The sequence below is a fragment of the Leopardus geoffroyi genome, chromosome D3, assembly GCF_018350155.1.
Source record: "Leopardus geoffroyi isolate Oge1 chromosome D3, O.geoffroyi_Oge1_pat1.0, whole genome shotgun sequence".
In the NCBI taxonomy this organism is placed as follows: domain Eukaryota; kingdom Metazoa; phylum Chordata; class Mammalia; order Carnivora; family Felidae; genus Leopardus; species Leopardus geoffroyi.
In genome coordinates, this window is record NC_059339.1 from 46,319,649 (window position 1) to 46,340,748 (window position 21,100).

A 21,100-nucleotide genomic window follows, 5' to 3' on the forward strand; every position below is an offset into this window, starting at 1 on the left:
ACACACACACACAACTTCCCCTTACAATGTTCCACTCCTTGCACATATACAAAATAGAATGATATTCACTGGGTTAAAAAGTTACTGGCTGCTAAGTGAAATGAGCTGTTAGTCACAGAAAGGCGAATACTGTGTAATTCCACTTATGTGAGAGACCTCAGTAATCAAATTCAGAGAGACAGGAAGTAGAATGGCGGTCACCAGTGGTACAGAGGACAGGGAATGCAGAAGTGTTGTTTGCTGGGTACAGAGTTTCAGTCTTGCAAGGTGAAAAGAGTTCTGGACACTGGTTGCACAGTCATGTGAATGTACTTAATGCTACTATACACTTTATAAAGGTTGAAATGGCAAATGATGTATATAACTTACCATGATTTGTTTAAGTGCAGATTTTTTTTAAACAGTAGGGCATCTTCGTTCTTGCCATATGCTGGAGCTTACACCACCGTCTAGGTTTACCCTAGAGTTTGCTCATTATTCCCCAATATAGTAAGAAAATTATACATAAAACTCTTAACAGCTAGGCTACAATGGCTTTTAAAAATTTCTAAAGAAATAGGTCATTTAATCAGTACATGCCTTAGTTCATGCATTTGAATCATGGGGGTTTGGGTGTCTGTGCCTCATCCCCTCTCCTGGCTTCAGGGACTCAGAAGAACACTAAACACGTCTATTCTCCTTCTTTGCCTTTTGCTTTATTTTCCTGACAGGTCACTGTTTGCTGTGGATGTGCGGACAGCCTCCTCCAGAGGGCTCGTGTTTTACACGGGCACTAAGAGTTCCTATATGGCTCTTTATCTTTCAAAGGGACGACTCATCTTTGCTTTGGGGGCAGAAGGGAAAAAGCTGAGGCTCAAAAGCAAAGAGAAGTGCAATGATGGGAAATGGCACACGGTAAGACCTGGGGCTGTGTGAGCCCCTCCCCCTGCTACAGAATTCACTATGGAGTACCTGGAAAGGAGTGTCCACATTCTGCCAGCCACAGAAGGACAGCACTGGGAGAGCCCGTGTGGCCGGAGGCACTGGGCACCCCCATGTCTTCGCACAGGAAATGGCTGCATGTGCCGGGCGAGGATGTTGTGCACGGATGCCTCAGTGCCCAGATGGGCTTTACTGACCACTTCTTCGGGGTCCTCGCCCTGCCTCCCTGGGCTGTGTCCCCTACCCCCTTCCCACCCCTGCTTCCTGGGCAATTTCTGTCTGTCAAGACCATGTCTGGGTCTCCAGGCCCCTCTCTGAGCCTGGAATGCCTTCTGGATAGCACAAGCTTAAAGACCGAGATCTCTAGCATTCCAGATCTTCCCTGAAGGCATCCAGATTTGAAGAAAAATTCAATTTAAGACAAAAGGGACCTTTTTTTTTTTTCCTGATGAGGGAACTAGATCTCAAAAAACGTAAGCAGGTTACAAGTTATATTCACTTAGTCTTTCAACAAATATTTAATGAGCTGCCATCCTAGAGCACATAAACAAATATACCCGATATAATGTCAGATATTGGCAGGTGCTTGGAGAAAGCATTAGAGCAAGGTAAGGAAGTGGCTGAGTGTGGGAACTATTTCAGATAGGGTAGTAAAGCAAAACTTCCTTTGGGAGGTGACAGTCACTTGAAGTTTTGGAAAGGGTGATCCAGGCAGAGGGAACAGCAAGCCCAAAGACCCTGAGATAGGGATCAGTTGAGTGAACACAGCAGAAAGGATAAGAGATGGGATTCAAGAATGAGGCAGGGCCCAGATCATACCAGCTTTGAAACCAAGGTGAGGACTCAGATTTTATTCTGAGTGTCTCTGACGCTTCTGAAGAGTATTAAACTAAAAAAGGACCATTGCATGAACAGATGTCTATTTTCAAAGCTGCCTTTAGCTTGAAGAGATGAAGTGGGGGTAAGCATGGAAGTAAGGCAGCCAGATGGACGCTACTGCCTTTGCTTCAAGAGGCCTCCACGATCGTGGATAGAAGTGCACTGTCCAGGATGTGCTCTGAAAACCGGGAGGGTTTGCTGATGGATTGCACGTGGAGCGTGAGAGAAAGAGGAGTCAGTATCAAGTCCTGTGATTTGGGGCCAGCTGTTGGGTCAACAGAGGGACTGGTACTAGGACGCAGGAGCTGTGGCCGGGGAGGGAGCATTTTAGAGCTGGGGAAGAAGACGGGTTCTGCTGTGAACATCCTTGGGGTGAGTTGCCTGTCAGACATTCAAGCCCAGCTGTCAGTAGACAGGTGGAGAGGCCAGAGGTCACAGCTGGGAGTATAAGTTGGGGAGTCATTAATGAATAGTCTTGTAGCCATGAGATGGCAGGGTCCACCCCAGACATTTAGCAAAGAGTTTAAAATGTGTGCTCCCTTTTAGTAAAGAAGTAGCCACTGGCCCCTTGCTCCAAGAGCCGTGTGGAAGGGAGATGTTTCCCTTCTTAGCTCTGCACAAACTATTCCTTCCCCTTTGTTGCCTGGGTGTGTCTTCATTTATACTCCTGTGGCTCTTCATTTGTTTCTCTTTTGCATAAGTTTCTAGATCAAGTGTATCTTTTTAGTAGTTGACTTTCAAGGAATCCTTTTTTTTCAAATTTCACTTTTCTAGCTTACTCTATTCAATATCCACCATAATCTCACAAAATGGTGATGATGATGACAATATTAGGGAGAAAATGTTCTAATTTTTTAAAGCTCCTTGAAGAAAAAGAAAAACATTGTTTAAAAAATGTGCTGTGACCAATAATAAAATACATCACCAATTGTCAAAGGTAAACAATGATTAATTTATCTTCTTTACTCTTAAGGTGGTGTTTGGGCAAGATGGAGAAAAGGGGCACTTGGTTGTGGATGGTCTGAGGGCCCAGGAAGGAAGTTTGCCTGGAAATTCCACCTTCGGCCTCAGAGCACCAGTTTACCTGGGATCACCTCCCTCATGGAAACCAAAGGTAAATATTTATGTTTCACCAAGACACAAAAGATGCTCAGCATCGCTCATCATCAGGGAAATGCAAATCAAAAGCACAATGAGATATCCCCTCACCCTTGACAGAAAGGCTGTTATCAAAAAGACAAGAAATAACAAGAGCTGGTGAGGAAATGGAGAAAAAGGAACTCTCACGCACTGTTGGGGGGGGGGGGGCGGGGAATGCAAACTGGAACAGCCACCATAGAAAATAGTGTGGAGGTTACTCAGAAAATTAAGAAGAGAAATACTGTGCAGTCTAATAATTCCACTGCTGGGTATTTACCCAAAGAAAACAAAGACACTAATTTGAAAAGATCTATGCACCCCTATGTTTATTGCAGCATTATTTACAATAGCCAAGATATTGGACACAGCCCAAGCGTCCACTGATAAATAAATAGATGAAGAAGTGGGACATATATACAATGAAATATTACTCAGCCATAAAAAAGAATGAAATCTTGCCATTTGTGACAACATGGCTGGACCTAGAGGCTATTTTGCCAAGTGAAATAAGTCAGACAGAGAAAGACAAATATCATATGATTTCACTCATATGCAGAATCTTAAAAAAAAAATAAAACAAATGAATAAACAAGCAAAAAAGAAATAAACTTATAAATATAGAGAACAAACTGGTGGTTGGCAGAAGTCGGTGGGGTGGTGGGGGGCGGGGAAGGGTGGCAGATGGGCCAAATAGGAGAAAGGAATTAAGAGGTACAAACTTCTAGTTGTAAAATAAATAATTCACCAGGATAAAAAGTACAGCATTGGGAACCTGGTCAATAATATTGTAATAACTTTGTATGGTGACAAATGGTAACCACACAGCATGGTGAGCATTTCATGCCAAAAACAGTCGTGCTTCAAACTGTACATAAAAATAATTCACCTTATAATATAATCATGAAAGTGGTTAGAAGGTACAAACTTCCAGGGGCATTTGGGTGGCTCAGTGGGTTAAGCGTCCTACTTTGGCTCAGGTCATGATCTCACAGCTCTTGGGTTCGAGACCTGTGTCAGGCTCTGTGTTGACAGCTCAGAGCCTAGAGCCTGCTTCAGATTCTGTGTCTCCCCCTCTCAATGCCCCTTCCCCACTCACATCCTCTCTCTCTTTCTCCAAAAAATAAATAAACATTAGAAAAAAAATTTTAAAACGAAGGTACAAACATCCAGTTATAAAATAAATAAAATGAATAAGTCTTGGGTTATAAGGCATGGCGACCACAGTTAATAGTTAATAATACTGTATTCTATATTTGAAAGTTGGTAAGAAAGTAAATCATAAAAGTTCTTACCATAAGAAAAAAAAAGTTTGTAATTATGTGTAGCGATGGATGTTAATTGGACTTATTATGGTATTCACAGCACTAATTATATATAGAATCACTATGCTGCACACCTGAAAAGAATACAATGTTATATGTCAATTATATCTTAATTAAAACATTTTAATAGGTAATCATTATATAAGATATTCAAGAATCTCAAAACACTTTAAAATTTTCTTTTAATGTTTATTTATTTTTGAGAGAGAAAGAGAGTGTGAGCAGGGGAGGGGCAGAGAGAGAGGGAGAGACAGAATCTGAAGCAGCCTCCAGCATGTCATAAAGTAGTGTTTTGCTTTATTATATATTATACATATATACATGCGTATTATATATTATATACATATACAATACATGTATAATACATATATACTATACATATATGTACTGTATGTATTATGTATATGTATAATATGTAATAAAGTTATATATAATTGCCATATATTAATACTACATATATTCTATAATATGCATTATATAATGAATATTATATGATATATAATATATATGTGATATATTGTATAATACATGCATAATATATAGCATTAATTGCTAAGGAGAATCCTCAATGTAAATGTTTGCTTTTCTGCAACCTCTGTGTGTAACTATTTCCCTCTCAGAGAAATCACAGGATGGGGTAGCTATTCAAGAGCACAGTATGAATATTCTTTTGTCCTGGATAAGTCATAGTCAGCATCCTAATCTATGGGACAATCTGTAGTACCCCATTTATATCATTCTTAGGAACCAAGTTTCTTTTTGCAACATCCCCTCCACCCGAGGATGCAAACCATGGGTTACTCTGCTCCACATCGTTTCAGAGGGCAGGCAACATCCAGTCAATGTCTGCCTCTGAGTACCACAACCTGCAGTCGCCCTTAGGGATTCAGTGTTAGGCGATGACCTTCCCTGCAGAGTCTGAGCTTGGTTTCAGATACAGGCTCTTCATTGCATAAGGTGGTAAATTTTAAGAAACTAAAAATTTCATAGGGAGTCCAGTCGGTAGTTTATTGTTGACACTGACACCATATGCATCCCTAATATCACCATGTCTTAAAATTATCACATAGTGCATCTGTTGTGTAGGATTCCAGGGTCCTCAAAGCATTTATTTTGGAAGGGAGTCTAAGGATTTTATTCAGTGATTCTTCAATTTTTTTTGAAAAAAATTTTAAAAGTTACAGTCTTTTGGGGCACCTGTGTGGCTCAGTCAGTTAAGCATGTGGCTTCGGCTCAGGTCACGATCTGGCAGTTCGTGGGTTCGAGCCCCTCATTGGGCTCTCTGCTGACAGCTTGGAGCCTGGAGCCTGCTTCGAATTCTGTGTCTCCTTCTCCTTCCGTTCTTCCCCCACTCATGCTCTGTCTCTCTCTCAAAAATAAATTTTAAAAAATTTAAAGAGGAAAGGTAGTCTTTCTTCCCAGGAAAATGCACATGCAGAGAGCATCTGCTATATAGTTTAAGAGATCACAGAACCCTGGAAGTGCACGCAGGGGCCCTAGGTGAGGAGCCCTTGTTCCAGGCCACCTTTGGGTGCTCCATGCATGCCCACTGATGCTATGCCTTGTGTCTTATTTTAACTCCACAGCATTCATGATTTGTTGGTGGTGCACTGAGCCCAACAATTTAGGAAGCTTTTTTGCACTTTATTATTTTTGGAATGTTTTGGCCTCTTTTTCAGTCAGCTGCCCTGCATTAAGCAATCGCATAGGCTCATTAAACTCTAAGAAGTGGTTTGTACCTGCAAAGAGACAGTGATATCTATATACTGGAAGGCGGAGATTTCCCTTGTTGTAGCCCTGTCATGTGGACCAGGGTCAGGTCACTGACCAGCACTAGCTAGTGACCTCCACTGCCCTTCCCCTTGCATACATACCACTTGGTGCCCTCAAACTTTGGCCTCAAACTTCGGCCACCCACCGGACGTCTGGTATCCAGGGTTTTCTAGGCAGTGTGAGCAGGGAGCCAAATGCAACAGTCAGGCCCACCTGACTCTCTAAAGCAGGATGGATGAATTCTGCCCCCCCAAACCCCTTTGGCAGACAGTTGCCCTGCCTTTAACCTTGGCTGCCCATATGTCTCTGGGAGTTGTGGCTTAATAAAGTTTGTTTTCTCTTCTGCTTGGTTGCAGAGCCTCCCCCCAAACAGCTTTGTGGGGTGCCTGAGGAACTTTCAGTTGAATCTGAAACCCCTAAACACCATTGCTGCAAGCGTTGCTGTGTCCCCCTGCTTGAGTGGCTCTGTGGAGAAAGGCATTTATTTCTCCCAAGAAGGAGGTCATATCATCCTGGGTAAGGGGCAATTTGGAACAGTTTATGTCTTTGAGTCTGAAGAACTCCATATTTTTTCTTGAATTATGATGTTTTAACTGTTTTACTTTCTTCTGGAAGCTAACTCTGTGTTATTGGGGCCGGAATTTAAGCTTGTCTTCAGCATTCGCCCAAGAAGCCTCACTGGCATCCTAATGCACGTCGGAAGTCAGCCCGGGAAGCACCTATGTGTCTATATGGAGGCAGGAAAGGTGCGTACAGTTTGATGACAGCGGGGGGACGGGATCTATGGGTTTGCATTAGGACCATATTCATTTCTGGAGACCACAGTAGGTGGAGTTGTGACGGAGTGGGATCCAATCTTGTTTTAAGAGACCTGACTTCAGGGTCGCTTGGGTGGCTCAGTTGGTTAAGCATCTGATTCTTGGTTTCAACTCAGGTCACGATCTCACAACTTCATGGGTTTGAGCTCTGGGTCCTGGCTCTGCACTGGCAGTGTGGAGCCTCCTTGGGATTCTCCATCTCCCCGCCCCTCTCTGCCCTTCCTCCTCTCACGCTCTCTCTCTGTCTCTCTCTCAAAAAAAAAAAAAAAAAAAAAAAAAAAAAAAAATAGAGACCCGACTTGAGGGCTAACTTACTATTTTCCTTTAACAAGTCATTTGGTCATTGTGTTTCCTGTTCATCATCTTGGGCTGAATTCTAACTGCACCACTTAGTTATATGGCCCTGGAGAAGTTACTTCACCTATTTCAGACTCTGTCTTTAAAATGTGGATAATAATGTTTATATCTCAGGGCTTTTGACAAGAGAATAGCAACTATGATACGCAATAAATGTTCATGTTTCTCTCCTCCCCTTCACCCTTGTCATATCTCTACTTTTATTCATAAGGGCAGCACCAGAACTCATGAGATAGTTGTTCTCACCAGCTGTCTACACGATGTCATGCCCACGCCCATGGCCTGGTATCCACTGAATCAGTTTCAGATTTCCCTTATGCTCCCTATACCACCACCAACCTATCTGGTCTCGGCAGCCAAGCTGGCCCCAGGTCTCTCCGCTCCAGGTTACCCTTGGCTTAAAGGGATTCCTCCTTCAGTGGACACTTCTGCTGCTTCATCCTGCCCGTCACTCGGGGGCCTGGCCAATACCCTAGTTTCACCACCAGGTTATATCTCTTTCCTTTTCAAAAACTCTTTTAAAAACCAAATCGTTCCAGGAAGGCCTCAAGGCCAAGATTGATAATGTTAAAGAGCAGCAATTCAACCGAATAAATCTGAAGATCTGATTGACTTTATTAATTGATTCATGAATCAGGCAGCATCCCATCTAGCAAATAGAGAGAAGCTCTGAGGAGTTGTACAAAATGGAAGGTTTTTATAGGAATGACGGTGGGGCAAGGAACTCATTAGCAAAAGAAAAGAAAGGACTGTTCCAGGCAAGGTTACCTTCCATTTAGAGGAAAGCGTATTAGGTAGATGACCTTACATCTCTTTGGGGGGTTGGAGAAGTCCATGTGACAGGTTGTCATTGGTGCTATTCAGAAAATTCCTGACTGACCTATCAAGACCACATTTCTGGGGAAGGTTGAAGCTTCAGTTGGGTTAGATATTACGCACTGGTTTGGTGAGTCGGCCTAAGTGGCTCCATTTTGGGCCTGTGATCTTCTATTTAGCCATAATATGCCATTTTCCTTTACTTCTACCCTTCCACAGCTTAACTGTGAGGGGGAAACTAGAGAAGGAAATAAAATAGCCCAAACTCCTAGAACATATTCTATTTGAGGTGCAGCCTTTAAGTCTGAGCAGGCCTCTGGTAGGCCAGAGGAGCAAGCAACTACCTGCTTGCTGGCCTTGAGAGAAGGCTGGCTTTTCAGGGGAGCGGGGCGGTAGGGCTCCACGAGAGCTTCTGGAGAGGAAATAATCACATACGCAAAAATCAAGACACGATGACCTTCATAACAGCAGTGACATTGTTTAGCTGGAAAATTGCCTGAGAATTGGCCTTGCTGTCTAGCTACATGCAAATTAAATGCAAATTAGTTACCAATTTGCTTATTTTAGTCCTGGTATTTGTTCACCTTGGTTCAGCCCTTGGCCCTGGTCCAGAGAGTGGGACTGTGGGATTCTGCACGCTAGCGTGAGTGCCTGACCCCTGACACGTGCCCAGTACATGTGCAATCAGTTAGCTTGCTGAATTCCTTGAGCTACGACCCTAAGGCATGCATTCATGGAATTATTCTAATTGTCTGGCCCTCGCAGCAGGGCGTAGGCCTCAGCCAGCATTTTTGCCTTCCAAATTTTGCGTCCTTCTAAACAGAACTGTGGCCGCAGTTGCCTATCAATAGCTTGAGGAGGATCTTCCCTGCTGATCAGTGACCTTTGAGTAGAGCCTGACAGAGGAGGGGTTTGGATTGGGAGGGAAGAGCCCATCACCTTTGGCAGCAACTTCAGGCCTGGCCTTGGCTTTGCAGCTTGCTTCCTGGAAGGGACTCAGCAGAGAGATTCTTGCAAAGCCTTGGTCCTCCTGTGATCCCCTGGTGCGAGAGGGAGGGGCCATGTCTAAGGTGCTTCAGGGCCCTCAGGGTGACAAGCGGTGGGAAGGAAAGAAGGCAGGGAAGTTAGCTCCAGCAGCCTTTCTGAAGGAAATAGGAAAATGCATGTGTCTTCCAGGTCACGGCCTCTGTGGACAGTGAGGCGGGGGGCATCCTGACATCAGTTACACCAAAGCAGTCTCTGTGTGACGGGCGGTGGCACTCGGTGACAGGTATGATGTCCAGTGGCCTGTTGTTCACACCCTGAAACAGTGCCCCTTTCCATCTGGATTTGAGTGTCCCCGATACAGCCTCGCTTTATCAATCCATTAGCATATGACCCGGCTCAGTCCACCAGACTGACATGGTGAGAAGAGGTCCATTCTCAGCCCTGGCTGCATTTATGCAATTCGTGGCTGCTGCAACCTGTTCTCTGTAACATACAGAGGATTTTCTTTTTGAGCTCAGAAAACTGATAATCTGTGTTTTCAAGGCGGTATAACATTATGATTTAGATTTTGGCTCTGAAATCAAAAGGAACAGAGATCACATCTCAGTTCCGGCCCTTACCTAAGTGACCTTGGGCAAGCCACTTAATTGCTCTTTATCTTCAGTTTCCCCCCTCAACACAATGGAGATAAAAATAGGGCCCACCTCCCAGGGTGGTGAAAATCAAACGGGACAATGTATGTAAAGTGCACAACAGTGTCCAATATGCAGTAAGTGCCCAGGAAGTATTTGCTCTTGCTATTGTTCAAGTCCATTTAATACTACTGCAAACGATTTAGACAAACCACTGAGGAGATTAGGCATAGCCTCCCAAACCAAATCTGCTGTTTTATGAATAACTTGTGCACATTAGTTTGGTAATATATTAAACCGTATTGGCTAACATACCTTTTCAAAAAAGAAGAGTAGTCTCTTGTCTAATTTGAATGCTGACTACATTGCAATTAGTTAGGATTGTTCACACTGGAGGAATTTTATTTGGAGGGTCAAAAGCGACTCAGTTGTCAGAAGTCAGCGTCTCCCTGGAAGGAAGCTAAGATCTCGTGAAATAAACATGGCTTCTGGAGAGAGCAGCTGGAATCCCAACTCATTCAACTTATAACCAAGCCGTCTTGTCAGGCTCCTCAATGCTTGAGAGTCACAATCACTTATCTGGGAAAGAAGAGTGACCATATCTTCCTCACAGGTTCATTTGAAGGATTAAATCCTGCAACGTATGTGAAAGCATCTAAATCCCACTTAGTGTTGAAAAACTAGTTGAATTTGTGTCTAGGTTGACGGAATTCCTAGCAATAGTGTTCCCACAGCAATGGGTTGAAAGGAAGCCCGTGGTGAAGCCCTAGTGTAGTCATTAAACATTGGGCAGGGCTGTCCTCAGGTAATCAACCTGACCGGCTTCCTTTCCCACCAGTCACCATAAAACAACACATCTTGCACCTGGAACTGGACACAGAGAATAGCTACACAGCTGGACGGCTCCCCTTCCCACCTGCCAGCACTCAGGAGCCACTGTACATTGGAGGCATTCCAGGTAACTCTTGTCCTGGCTTCTACACCCACGTTGCCCCACGTCAGCTCTTAACATTTCCATCTTCACCGAACAAATCAGTGCCCCAGCCATGGGTTATTAGCTGGGCAGCCGTTGGCTGGACAGTGGAGACAGTGAGGCTCTTTGCTCCAACACATGGGAAAACCCAATTGGTAGCAATGGGCACATTGTATAGCCCAGGCCACATTGCTGCTGCTTCTCCTGTCCCAAGCCTATCGTTCATAAGCCTCTCTTAAGAGGCTACCTTTACCTACAAGCCTGATAGCAGCAAAGAATCAGGAAAGGGGCTAAAAACTGGTCTCTCCTCCCCAGACATTTAGTTTTACTGATGAGTTATTAAGCTTTGCGGGGCCCGAATGGGAGAACCAGGCAGGTTCTGGAATTTTGCCTGGAAAGAGCCTTGTCATTCTTCCTTGTTTGATGTTCCTCCGGAGAGTTTGTTAATTTTATGGGTCTTCCATGACCCATAAAAAGCACTAGTGTTCAGAGTTATTGTCTATTGATTTGGGCTGTGGAATTTGCTTCTTTGAAGAACTCGAAGAATAAGTAGCCTTGTTGGTGATTTATCACAGCAGGCAGGGGCGTGGGGTGCCAGCTCAAAGGAGGAGGTGACTGGCTGGCCTGAGATCCTCGGTCCCTTTAGCTCTAATAAGACGATTTTCTAAATTGGGCACATTCACACTCATGGAATGCCTCTCCTTTTCTCTTGAAGCCCACTTGAAGACGCTGAAGCTCCCTGTGTGGAAATCATTTTTTGGCTGTCTGAAGAATATTCAAGTCAACCACATTCCTATCCCTGTCACTGAAGCCATGGACGTCCAGGGATCTGTCAGTCTGAATGGCTGTCCTGATCACTAACACAAACCTATCAGACAGCAAGGGAAGTCACCTTCAAAAGCACAGTTACCCAACATACCTCCCTGTCTCTGCTCAAGATCATTCTTGACTTAAGACACCATCTAGATGGGATGAACAGCAAGTCTAATTTCGTACTCTGACCATGCACACCCATCATTTTGGCACTCAGTGTTACCTGTGTATTTATAAAAATTCCATGTCTTGAAGGTGATGAACAACTTGTTACATGCTTTGGTAATATCATTTTCCACTAAACATTAAATGCCTTTTAAAGGACATTATTTTCCACCTGGTAAAAAAATAAATATCTTTTAAAGCACTTTAAAAACACAAAAATTGACATGTGTTATGGGGTTGTAACTTAATGGGGTTAAATAAATGCAGTGTACTCTTTAAATGGGGACGTTTGATTAGCATTAAGCCAATGGCTTGTTGGCCACTGTTAATCATACTAATTCTTTAGCACCTGTTCAGTGTGCTACCCACAACACAGTTTTCTACAGATAATTATGAAGCACAGACTTGTGTGGCACTGTGTGTGCTCAGTGTTGGATATACCGCCCGGCAGAAGACATAATTCCTGCCCTGAAGGAATATGCAGTCCAACTTGGGAGACACACAATATTCACAAAATAGTAAATAACTAACAAACTGAATTAATGGACCTATATTTCCCCTTGGCTTCCCATGTGCAGTCTCCTACCAACCAAGTCTAGATTATGACTATCAATTCCTTGAGGGCAAAAACTATCCCATAGGGGAGCTGAGATAGATATACATTCTATAATTAAAGCTTTGTGTGGCAAGCTAACAGAAGTCAACAGGAAGGAGGAATCGCTTCCTGTTTAATCTACAATGAGACATGTACTAGACCAATATAGTTAACCAGCACCGCTCTTCCTAACGAAGAAGAGTATGTAAGCATTTCTGTGTCTTCTACATAGTGTTTGTCCCTCAGAAGAAAAAGAATAAATCTAAACTTTGGATATGGTCATCCTCTGTGGTATCCTTACACCTACCTGCCCTCCACCTCTGAAATGGAGCCACATTCTCTTCAACTCAGTGCTCTTCTTTGACTGTCACACTGCAGTCCTGTGGGCATGCTTTCTAACACCTGTATCTATGCAACCATGGAATATTCTCCAGGAGAGGTAGCAGGTTCCCCATTACAGGGAGTATTCAACAGTGGCTGGCTGGTAGGCCTTAGCGATGCTATCCTGACTCAGGGATTGAATTACATGACCTTAAGTTATATGTTTTCTGAAGACATTGACTTTTAACTGGAAACTTCCATCAGTTATTTACCACCCAGATTCTGAGTCTTCATGAAGAGCATCCATTGTACCCATCTTGGCACTAACTACACTAAACGGGTGGTTCTCTCTTTGGCTTCCTGGTGTTAATCTAATTGACTCTACAGAGTTATTTATTCATGCTGATTATTCCTGAGCCCTTCCTAGATTCATCATAAAGGGACGGCAAATTCACCTGATACTGCTGGTTTTCCTTCCATTTTGTAATAGCTTGAAGACCAGCTGTCCATCTGCCTTTTCTGACTATAATCCCAGCCACCAGAAGGCACAGAGTGTCACAGACAGAATGACAGTTAAGGAAACAGAAAGCCCTCAGCATGCCTGTTCTCAGATCGTAAATGTGTGTTCCCTGAAAGGAATGTTTACAGCTCTTAACTAAACCATCAGCACAATTATTTGTAAACTGTGAAGTGCCATACAGATATTATCACTGGTGTCCCCTCCCTGGCTCAAAGTCTCTCACAACTTGGGCTGACCTTGGGCTGAGAGGCTAAGTAGGGACAGTGGGTGCACTGGTGGCCGGCTCTGGCCAGTTCATGAGAGGTCCACAGTTGGTGTCCTTCCGGTCAGGGGAAAATGGGGCCTGCACTGTGAGAAAGCCAACAGCACGGCACTATTCCCTGAACAGTCATTTCAGGGACATCAGGTGACTAGGAAGCAGTCATGCGTGTGCCTTCATGGGCCGCTTCCTGTAGCATCTCCCAGGGCACCTCTTGACCTCATTTCTCAGTACAAGAGGGGTTGAGTTTTTGTCACACTGGCAATAACCCCGTGGCAGAGGACGATGGCCCTGGACAGAACATGTTGACGTTCCCCTCCTCCCGTGTGGGAAGTGGTCTCACTTCCCCACAGAGACCTTTGACTCAGCTCCTTTCTGTGCCACCCCCCACGCCGTGCTGTGCTGCAAAATCCCCAAGCCCCAGCTCTGCCCTCTCTACCGCATGGACTCCTGTCTCTCTCCCAGCTCCCGGGGCTCTCCAACTTTAGGTAAGTCAGTGCTAGCCCCAGAAAGGCCAGATTCTTGCTTACAAATGATAGGCTTAAAGCCACCATATGAGTGGAACCGCTTCTAAATAGCATTATTGTATTGAATACAACTGGCATATGTGTTCATTATAGAAAAATAAGAATATGCAGAAAAGCATAAAAATCACCCATAGCTCATCACTCAGAAACCTGTAGGTCTTTAGTTACATGTCTATATTCTTTTTATTTAAAAAAATTTTTTTTCAGTTTGTTTAGCTCTGAGAGAGAGGAATACAGAGAGAGAGAGAGAGAGAGAGAGAGAGAGAAAGGGCAATGACTCCATGCTGTCAGTACAGAGCCCAGCTAGGGACTCCATCTCACGAACTGGGACATCATGACCTGAGCTGAAATTAAGAGTTGGATGCTCAACCCTCTGAGCCAGCCAGGCACCCTGTATTCATTTTAAATGCACATGTATTTCTTTACAAAATTACAATTATGCTGTATGTATTTTTATGTGGTCTTAAAAACTATATGGTGAATTTTCCCAGGTCTTTGACTGTAGAACATTCCATCAAATAAATTTATCATAATGTATTTAACCAACCTCCAACCACTTACACAGCTGGGTTGTTTCAACTGTTTGTAATCATAAGCAACACTAAAATGAATCTGGCAGGGAATATATACTTATTTATTTTCTTATACTTAGAAGTAAAACTACCCAGTCAAAGGATATGAACATTTTCATGTTTATGGTGAGCTATTGCCACATTTTTTTTTCCCCCTAAGAGGTTATATATCCACTTGCATTCACATCTTTTTTAACTGGGCTTGGGTCTGATGCCGCTAAATATAAAGTCACCAACATCTGCCCCTGGTCTTCAAGACAGGGAGCAGCTGCTGGAGCAAGCCAGCCCATAGACAGCCACCATGCTCTGGGCTCATCTGAGCCCAAATCACATGCCTGGAATCACAGCATGGTCAGCTGATAGGGCTCTGGGTGACTCTGCACAACACCTTAAGACTTAAAACACGGGCAGCTTTATCATTTGTCCCTGAGAACCCATGCTAAGCCCCAGACAGCCAGATTTGCAGAGCGTGCCGCTCTCAGAGCGCTCCAAACCAGTGCCAAGCCTTGGACATGCTTCCAGAAGGGAACAAGGCACTCCTCCGAGCGCGTGAAGAATGCGCTGTGCTCTCTGGGCAGCCAGGGGCTTCCTCCTCCATCTCACAGGTTTGATTTCTTTGTGATTGAAACTTAAATAAGGATTCACTGAGGCAAAATTTCCAGGGCTTACACAGATAGAAACTCGAGCCGCTATCCCCCACATCGCCGTGCCCAACCCTCCCCCATGGGAAAAATCCAAAACGGAAACTTTTTTTCTTTTCATGAGTGATAATGGTCATAATAGCACTGGTGGTAGGTGACAGATACGTCATGTTTCCACTTTCTTGATTTGCCAAACAATATAACTTAATTCCTCGCCGTTGAAATTCTAGCAGAATGTCTGTAGCCTGAGTGTAAAAAGTAGAGACAAAATTGGAATATCTCCTTTAATCATCCTCAGGGTGAGGAGTAATTAGTTCCCCAGAGGGCAGAGTCCTGAGATGATGGATACTATTTACTGAAAATGTTTCTTTTCTCCTTTGTTCATAAAGGCTTCTACGACCTCAGAATGTGAAGTGTACCTTTCCACTGCCAGAAGGTTTTATTCCCCATAAATTTTGAATGTGTGGTTTATTTTACTCTACATTGAGTCCTTGATAAGATGAGAACTGAGAGTTTCAGAGAGGGAAGGACCGGAACTTTCTGCAGCGCTTCAGTCTTTGTGAATGCACACAGATAGCACAGCACACACTGATTAAACCATCCCTTGCTCAAAAGGCTTTTGCTAATTAATCGCTAACCTCTCCATCATTTGATACTCAGGGAGCATGCATTCCTGGACAGTTAGAATGGAGCTGGGTATCTGGTGATGTAGCTTGGCATGTCCGTTCAGAAGGCAACTATCAGGGTTCACCTGGGTGGCTCAGTCAGTTGGGCATCCGACTTCGGCTCAGGTCATGACCTCACTGCTCATGGGTTCAAGCCCCGTGTCAGGCTTTGTGCTGACAGTTCGGAGCCTGGAGCCCGCTTTGGATTCTTTGCCTCCCTCTCTCTCTGCCCCACCCCGCTGCTCAGGCTCTGTCTGTCTCTATCTCTCTGTCGCAAACATAAATATTTTTTAAAAATTCTTTTTTTAAGGCAAATATCAGTACTTAACTATTCCTGCAGGAAATACACTTCCTCAGAAATAGCCTGTGCTCTGGAAAATAAGTGAGCATATCTAGCATTCAACTACAGTACTGTCAACAGAGAATAAGATCCTTAATGTCATGTTTCTGCAGTGTCTTTGGTGAGGGGAGGCCCCTCATGGGCTGAAGTGCCATGGGACTCCTGACTTGCTTCCTGCACCAAAACTACCCAGCTGCTGCTGTGACAGCTCCTGACAAGCCCAGATCCCAGTGGGGTTTGTCTCCTGCTCTACTGTTCCCCGTAATCTGTCTCTTCCCACTTCCTCACAATTAGAGGGAAGTCCCTTGGGAAAACCACCATCGCCCTCCCCCCACCTTCAGGAAACACTTCGGCTCTTGGAAGTCCTTTGAATCTGAGCCACTCCTTGCTGTCCTGGGCCTATAATTTGAGTTGAGTTTCAAGCATGCAAGGTTTCCGTCGTATGGCTTAGAATCTTCTAGAAGTTTGAGGGACAAAAACATTCCATCCCTTACTTCACAAGCCTTCTCTGAGAGTTCAGTGAGATGATGATGTAGATGGTGTTACTACTATTAACACTCTCAAACACCAGATTCTTCCTTATGGGTTTAGTTTTTTCCAGGAAAGGAATTCAAATGTCCAGAAGTATGAAAGCCAGAAACCTAATGGGGAAGTTTTGTGTTCTACTTGGAACTTCTGTTTATCACTCTCCCTGATTTGCCTTTCTAGGGAAACCCGTGGAGGAAGTCAGCTTTCCCCCTGTGTTTATAGCACTGCTGCGTGCACAAGCAAGATCTGTTTCAGGTGAAGAAAAAACCTTTGTGGTAACCGCTGCCTGTTGCCAGCTCCTATCCCCTTCGCTCTCACCACCCCCCTCAGGGTTGGCTGCCGTCGCTTCCAAATGCCAGCACCCACGTGTCTTTGAGGCCTTTCTTTGGTTGCCGAAGTCAGCTGTGCACTTGTGCCATAGGTCAGCCAGCTGTTCGGGGATTAATGCCCCAGGCGTGTCCCTTACCAGTGTCTCTTGAGAATTAGTGTCTTTTTTTTTCCCACCCTTGTTGGAAGTGTGTGTTCTATGCTGGTTCCCCGGGTCTGTCCTGCAGGCCTCCTCTGCAGTCGCCCACAGTGGGAACTGGCTCAGAGAGCTCGCGTCATTGGCTGCCTTTCCTTCCATGTCTTCTCTTTCCCTTTCCCCCCTCATTATTGGTGTTTCTGTCACCTCCCAAATAAACTACCTGCACTCAAATCTTTGCTCAGACTCTGCTTCAGGGGACCCCAAACTTTAGACACCCTCTAAAGAGTAGATCTTGTCCCGGGTTTTGACCACGCTATATATGTTTTCTGGCTGTGCTCTCTGTGACTGTAAAGACCCCAGGGAACCAGATGCCCTGAAACTCAAACCATAGTTGTTACAATACCATGACAGCACTGAGATGGGAAAAGGTTGTTGGGGGGCACCTGGGTGGCTCAGTCGGTTAAGTGCCTGACTTTGGCTCAGGTCATGATCTCATGGCTTGTGGGTCTGAGTCCCACATCGGGCTCTCTGCTGTTAGCACAGAGCCCGCTTTGGATCCTCTGTCCTCTCTCTCTTTCTGCCCCTCCTCTGCTCTCTCTCGCTCTCTCTCTCTCAAAAAAAAAAAAAAAAAAAAAAAAAGAGGCATCTAGGCTAAGTTGTGTGTAATTCAGAGACAAACACTGTAGGAACAAACATTACAGGCAGAGGGAAAAGCATGTGCAAAGGCACAGAGAAGAGAGTAAGCGTGACTTAGGGGAATCTAAGAGAATCCTGGGTATTGTGACCACTGGAGGCAGATTCACGTAAACGGGGGGTAGGGGGCAGAGTGGTGGCTATTGGCCAGGAGCCAGATCCTGGGGGCATGGCGATACCTTGCTAGCTGCTGTGAGGCATTGGAGAAGCAAGTTAGAGGCAGTGGGTATCTCTGGTGAGGGGAATTTCAGTGGAGGGACAGGGCTGGAAGCTGGAGTCCGGTAGACCCTAGAAGGGCGAATGGGAGGTGAGGAAGTATTGGCAGTTCATGGGAATTCCTCTTTTCAGGTAGTTCGATTATGATCGAACGGAGAAAGAACCTGGGGGACAGATGATTGAGGTGGATTGCTTTGTTAGTTTTGATTTCAGAAGGCAGAATAGAGTGTTTTGTATGCTGGCAAAGAGTTTATAGGGAGAGATTCAAGGTGAAGGACAGAGGGAGGGTGTTTGATGGTCGGGGGCATGGAATGAACTTGAAGGGAGTAGACTTGATAAAAGAGAAGGGAGTGTTTTTCTCTTGAGCCTGAAGAAGAGGAGGTGACTGTGGGGAACTTAGAGAGTTTCTCTTTTCCCAGAGAATTAGGAGATCAGGTGGTCTCAGAAGGAGGCTTGAGAACAGGATAGAAAACGTGAATGAACATTGTGGACAATGATCAGCTGCCAGGTGCATGCACAATGGTTACTGGGGAGAATTTGGGGCTTCTCGTAGAACATGTGTTTAGGTAGATTTTTGGTGGCACTGACTCACCTAACATTTCAATGGGTAGAGAAATGAAGAATAAGTCTTTTGGATTCTTTTTTTGACTTTTTCAGCCTTTGGCTTATCTCATCCAGTGGTTCCCAATCTGCAGCGCAACAGAAGCATCTGGGCAGTTCTTTCCAATGCAGATCTCCCCCAGACATCCCCAGAGATCTGATCTTGCACAAGGCAAGACATTAAGTCATTTTTAAAGCAGCCCAAGTGATTCTAACGTACAGCTGGGATCCGGATCCCCTGACGTTAGTCATGCTTCAGGGGAGAGTCCTTTCCAGTGGCTTGGCGTGCAACAACTGGAATTTTATGAGGTGGCCACTGAAACTCTTTTGAACTTTGTTTTATACATGCTTCCTTAACTGTGGCTTTCATTTCATTACAGCTTAATATAGCTTTCATTTTACAGTGTCCTTTTCAACAAAAGCTTTGAATCTCTACAAAGTCTTGAGGTTGAATGACTCCCTTAAATAGTGTTTTAGGTGGAAGGGAAGGGGTGGATGGGCACATAGAGCACAGCAATACATCGATACCTGGACAACCACATCTGACTATTACAGTTATGAGTCTCTCTTAGCAAGAGAGCATCCCATGAGGGATGGGACGTACTTAACTTGACTGAAATGTGGGTGCTGCTCATTACACTCGCAGGGCCCCTCCTGGAAAGAGAGTAGGAAAAGGCACCAGGAACAAGGCAGATTTTCCTGGCTCCCATGGAGTTGGTAGTGGGTCCTAAGGGTTACTTTCTCTCTCTCTCTCTCTCTCTCTCTCTCAACTGGCAACAAAGAATGGGTGTTCCAGATAAGGTGGCAGGGCAATGGAAACAGGCAGTGTGTGACAGGTCTCACCAGTGTAGAGTGTGCCGAACGCGCCCTCGGCAGTGACGTTTCGGTCGTGGGAAGAGGAGGACCGCTAAACTGTCCCGTTGCCTCAGGCCAGGGATGCAGCCCAGGAACTCCACAGCTCTCTGAATAAAATCAGCTGCTTCAGACCATGTATCTGTCCCGTCCACTGGGGGCTGCCTAGCACGGGATGTGGTTGAAAACTCTCAGATAACAACTCCTAGGGGCTCCCTAACGTGGTCCCGTTTACCACCCCCCTTTCACGTCTCTTCTCCCCTCTGAGGCTCTTCACAGGCTGACCCTTACTCTGGGTCAGGGAAGGGGAAGCGGACTCCTTGCCTTCCTCTGAACTTGACCATGCTTTGCTGCCTGCTGCAGGCATTCTTTGAAAAGTATTTGCCCAGTTGCTACAAGCTATCGCACAGCCAAGGCTCAGCGTTTGCCTCCGGGACACAGAGCTCGTAGGAGCTGCCACCCTGGGAACTGGCACAAACGATGCTGGGTGTGGGATGAGGACAGCGGGGGGCAGGGGGCTGAGCCAGCCAACTTGCCAGGTTTCTCATGGCTGAGCCTGCCGCCCGGCATGTGGTAATAGGAGGCGCTCTGCTGGCATCTTTAAGCCATGTCTCCACCAGTTCCGTCCTTTTTTTTTATTATTATTTACAAAAAAAATTTTTACATTTTATTTATTTTTGAGGGAGAGAGAGAGAGACAGAGCACAAGTGTGGGAGAGGCAGAGACAGAGAGGGAGATGCAGAATCCAAAACAGTTCCAAGCACCGAGGTGTCAGCACAGAGCCCGACACGGGGCTCGAACCCACGAACCGTGAGATCAGGAGCTGAGCTGAAGTCGAACACTCAACCGACTGAGCCACCCAGGAGCCCCTCCACTGGCTCCATCCTGATTTCACCCAGGAGTCACACAGCAAGCAAGCTGCGCACTGGATGCTGCCTGTCGGTCCCCACCTGTCACTCTTTGCCACAAGAGTGGCAAAATCTTTTGTGAGGAGCCACAGAGCAGAGTTATGTGGGTATAATAACAACTGAGGATCCAACAAGTTCAGGCAGCGGATGGGGGAGGCAGGGGAACCACCTGCTATGATGACCTACACTGAAGGGCACAGAAGCCCGAGAGCCCGAGAGCACTTTCTCCAGTGTGAGCTGGAGCATGTTTGTTTTGTTGCTGCTACTGTTTGTTTTGCTGTTGAGCTCTCACTAATCTCTCAACCACTAAAGTGGGTCCCTTTCGTGCCCTCGGTATAAAACGGAGATGTAGAGGGAAGAGTGTGGGTTTTGGGCTTGGCAGATGGGCCGGAGACCTGGCCCTGATACAGGTTGGTGCTGTAGTCTTGGGCGGGTTTTCTAAGCTGGCAAAAACAAGAAGAAGAAGAAGGAGAAGGAGAAGAAGAAGAAGAAGAAGAAGAAGAAGAAGAAGAAGAAGAAGAAGCTGGCTCCCCCAACCCTAAGATAAAAAGGATAAAAGATTCCTGGAGACGCATGTGGGGGCACGTCTGGGTGGTTCAGCTGGTTGAGTGTCCAACTTCTGCTCAGGTCATGATCTCACAGTTCATGAGTTCCAGCTCCACTGGGGCCTGTGCTGACAGCTCAGAGCCTGGAGCCTGCGTCAGATTCTGTGTCTCCCTCTCTCTGCCCCTCCCCTGCACATGTTCTGTCTCTGTCTTTCTGTCTCTGTCTTTCTGTCTCTCTCAAAATAAATAACCGTTA

The 21,100-nt window shown here is 45.3% G+C and overlaps 1 protein-coding gene across 4 annotated transcripts in view; it reads left to right on the forward strand.

Annotated features, from left to right (window-relative positions):
* The window catches only part of LAMA3 (laminin subunit alpha 3), a 274,895-nt gene extending 262,422 nt beyond the window's left edge, over positions 1-12,473 (forward strand). For all 4 annotated transcript variants that reach the window (XM_045458939.1, XM_045458940.1, XM_045458941.1 and 1 more), the window contains 7 exons: positions 711-894; positions 2,774-2,914; positions 6,392-6,551; positions 6,651-6,781; positions 9,203-9,296; positions 10,484-10,603; positions 11,334-12,473. In XM_045458939.1, coding sequence (XP_045314895.1) covers positions 711-894; positions 2,774-2,914; positions 6,392-6,551; positions 6,651-6,781; positions 9,203-9,296; positions 10,484-10,603; positions 11,334-11,479 — 976 coding nt within the window. In that variant the 3' untranslated portion in view covers positions 11,480-12,473. The remainder of the gene's footprint in view (positions 1-710; positions 895-2,773; positions 2,915-6,391; positions 6,552-6,650; positions 6,782-9,202; positions 9,297-10,483; positions 10,604-11,333) is intronic.
* The last annotated feature ends 8,627 nt before the right edge of the window (positions 12,474-21,100 follow it).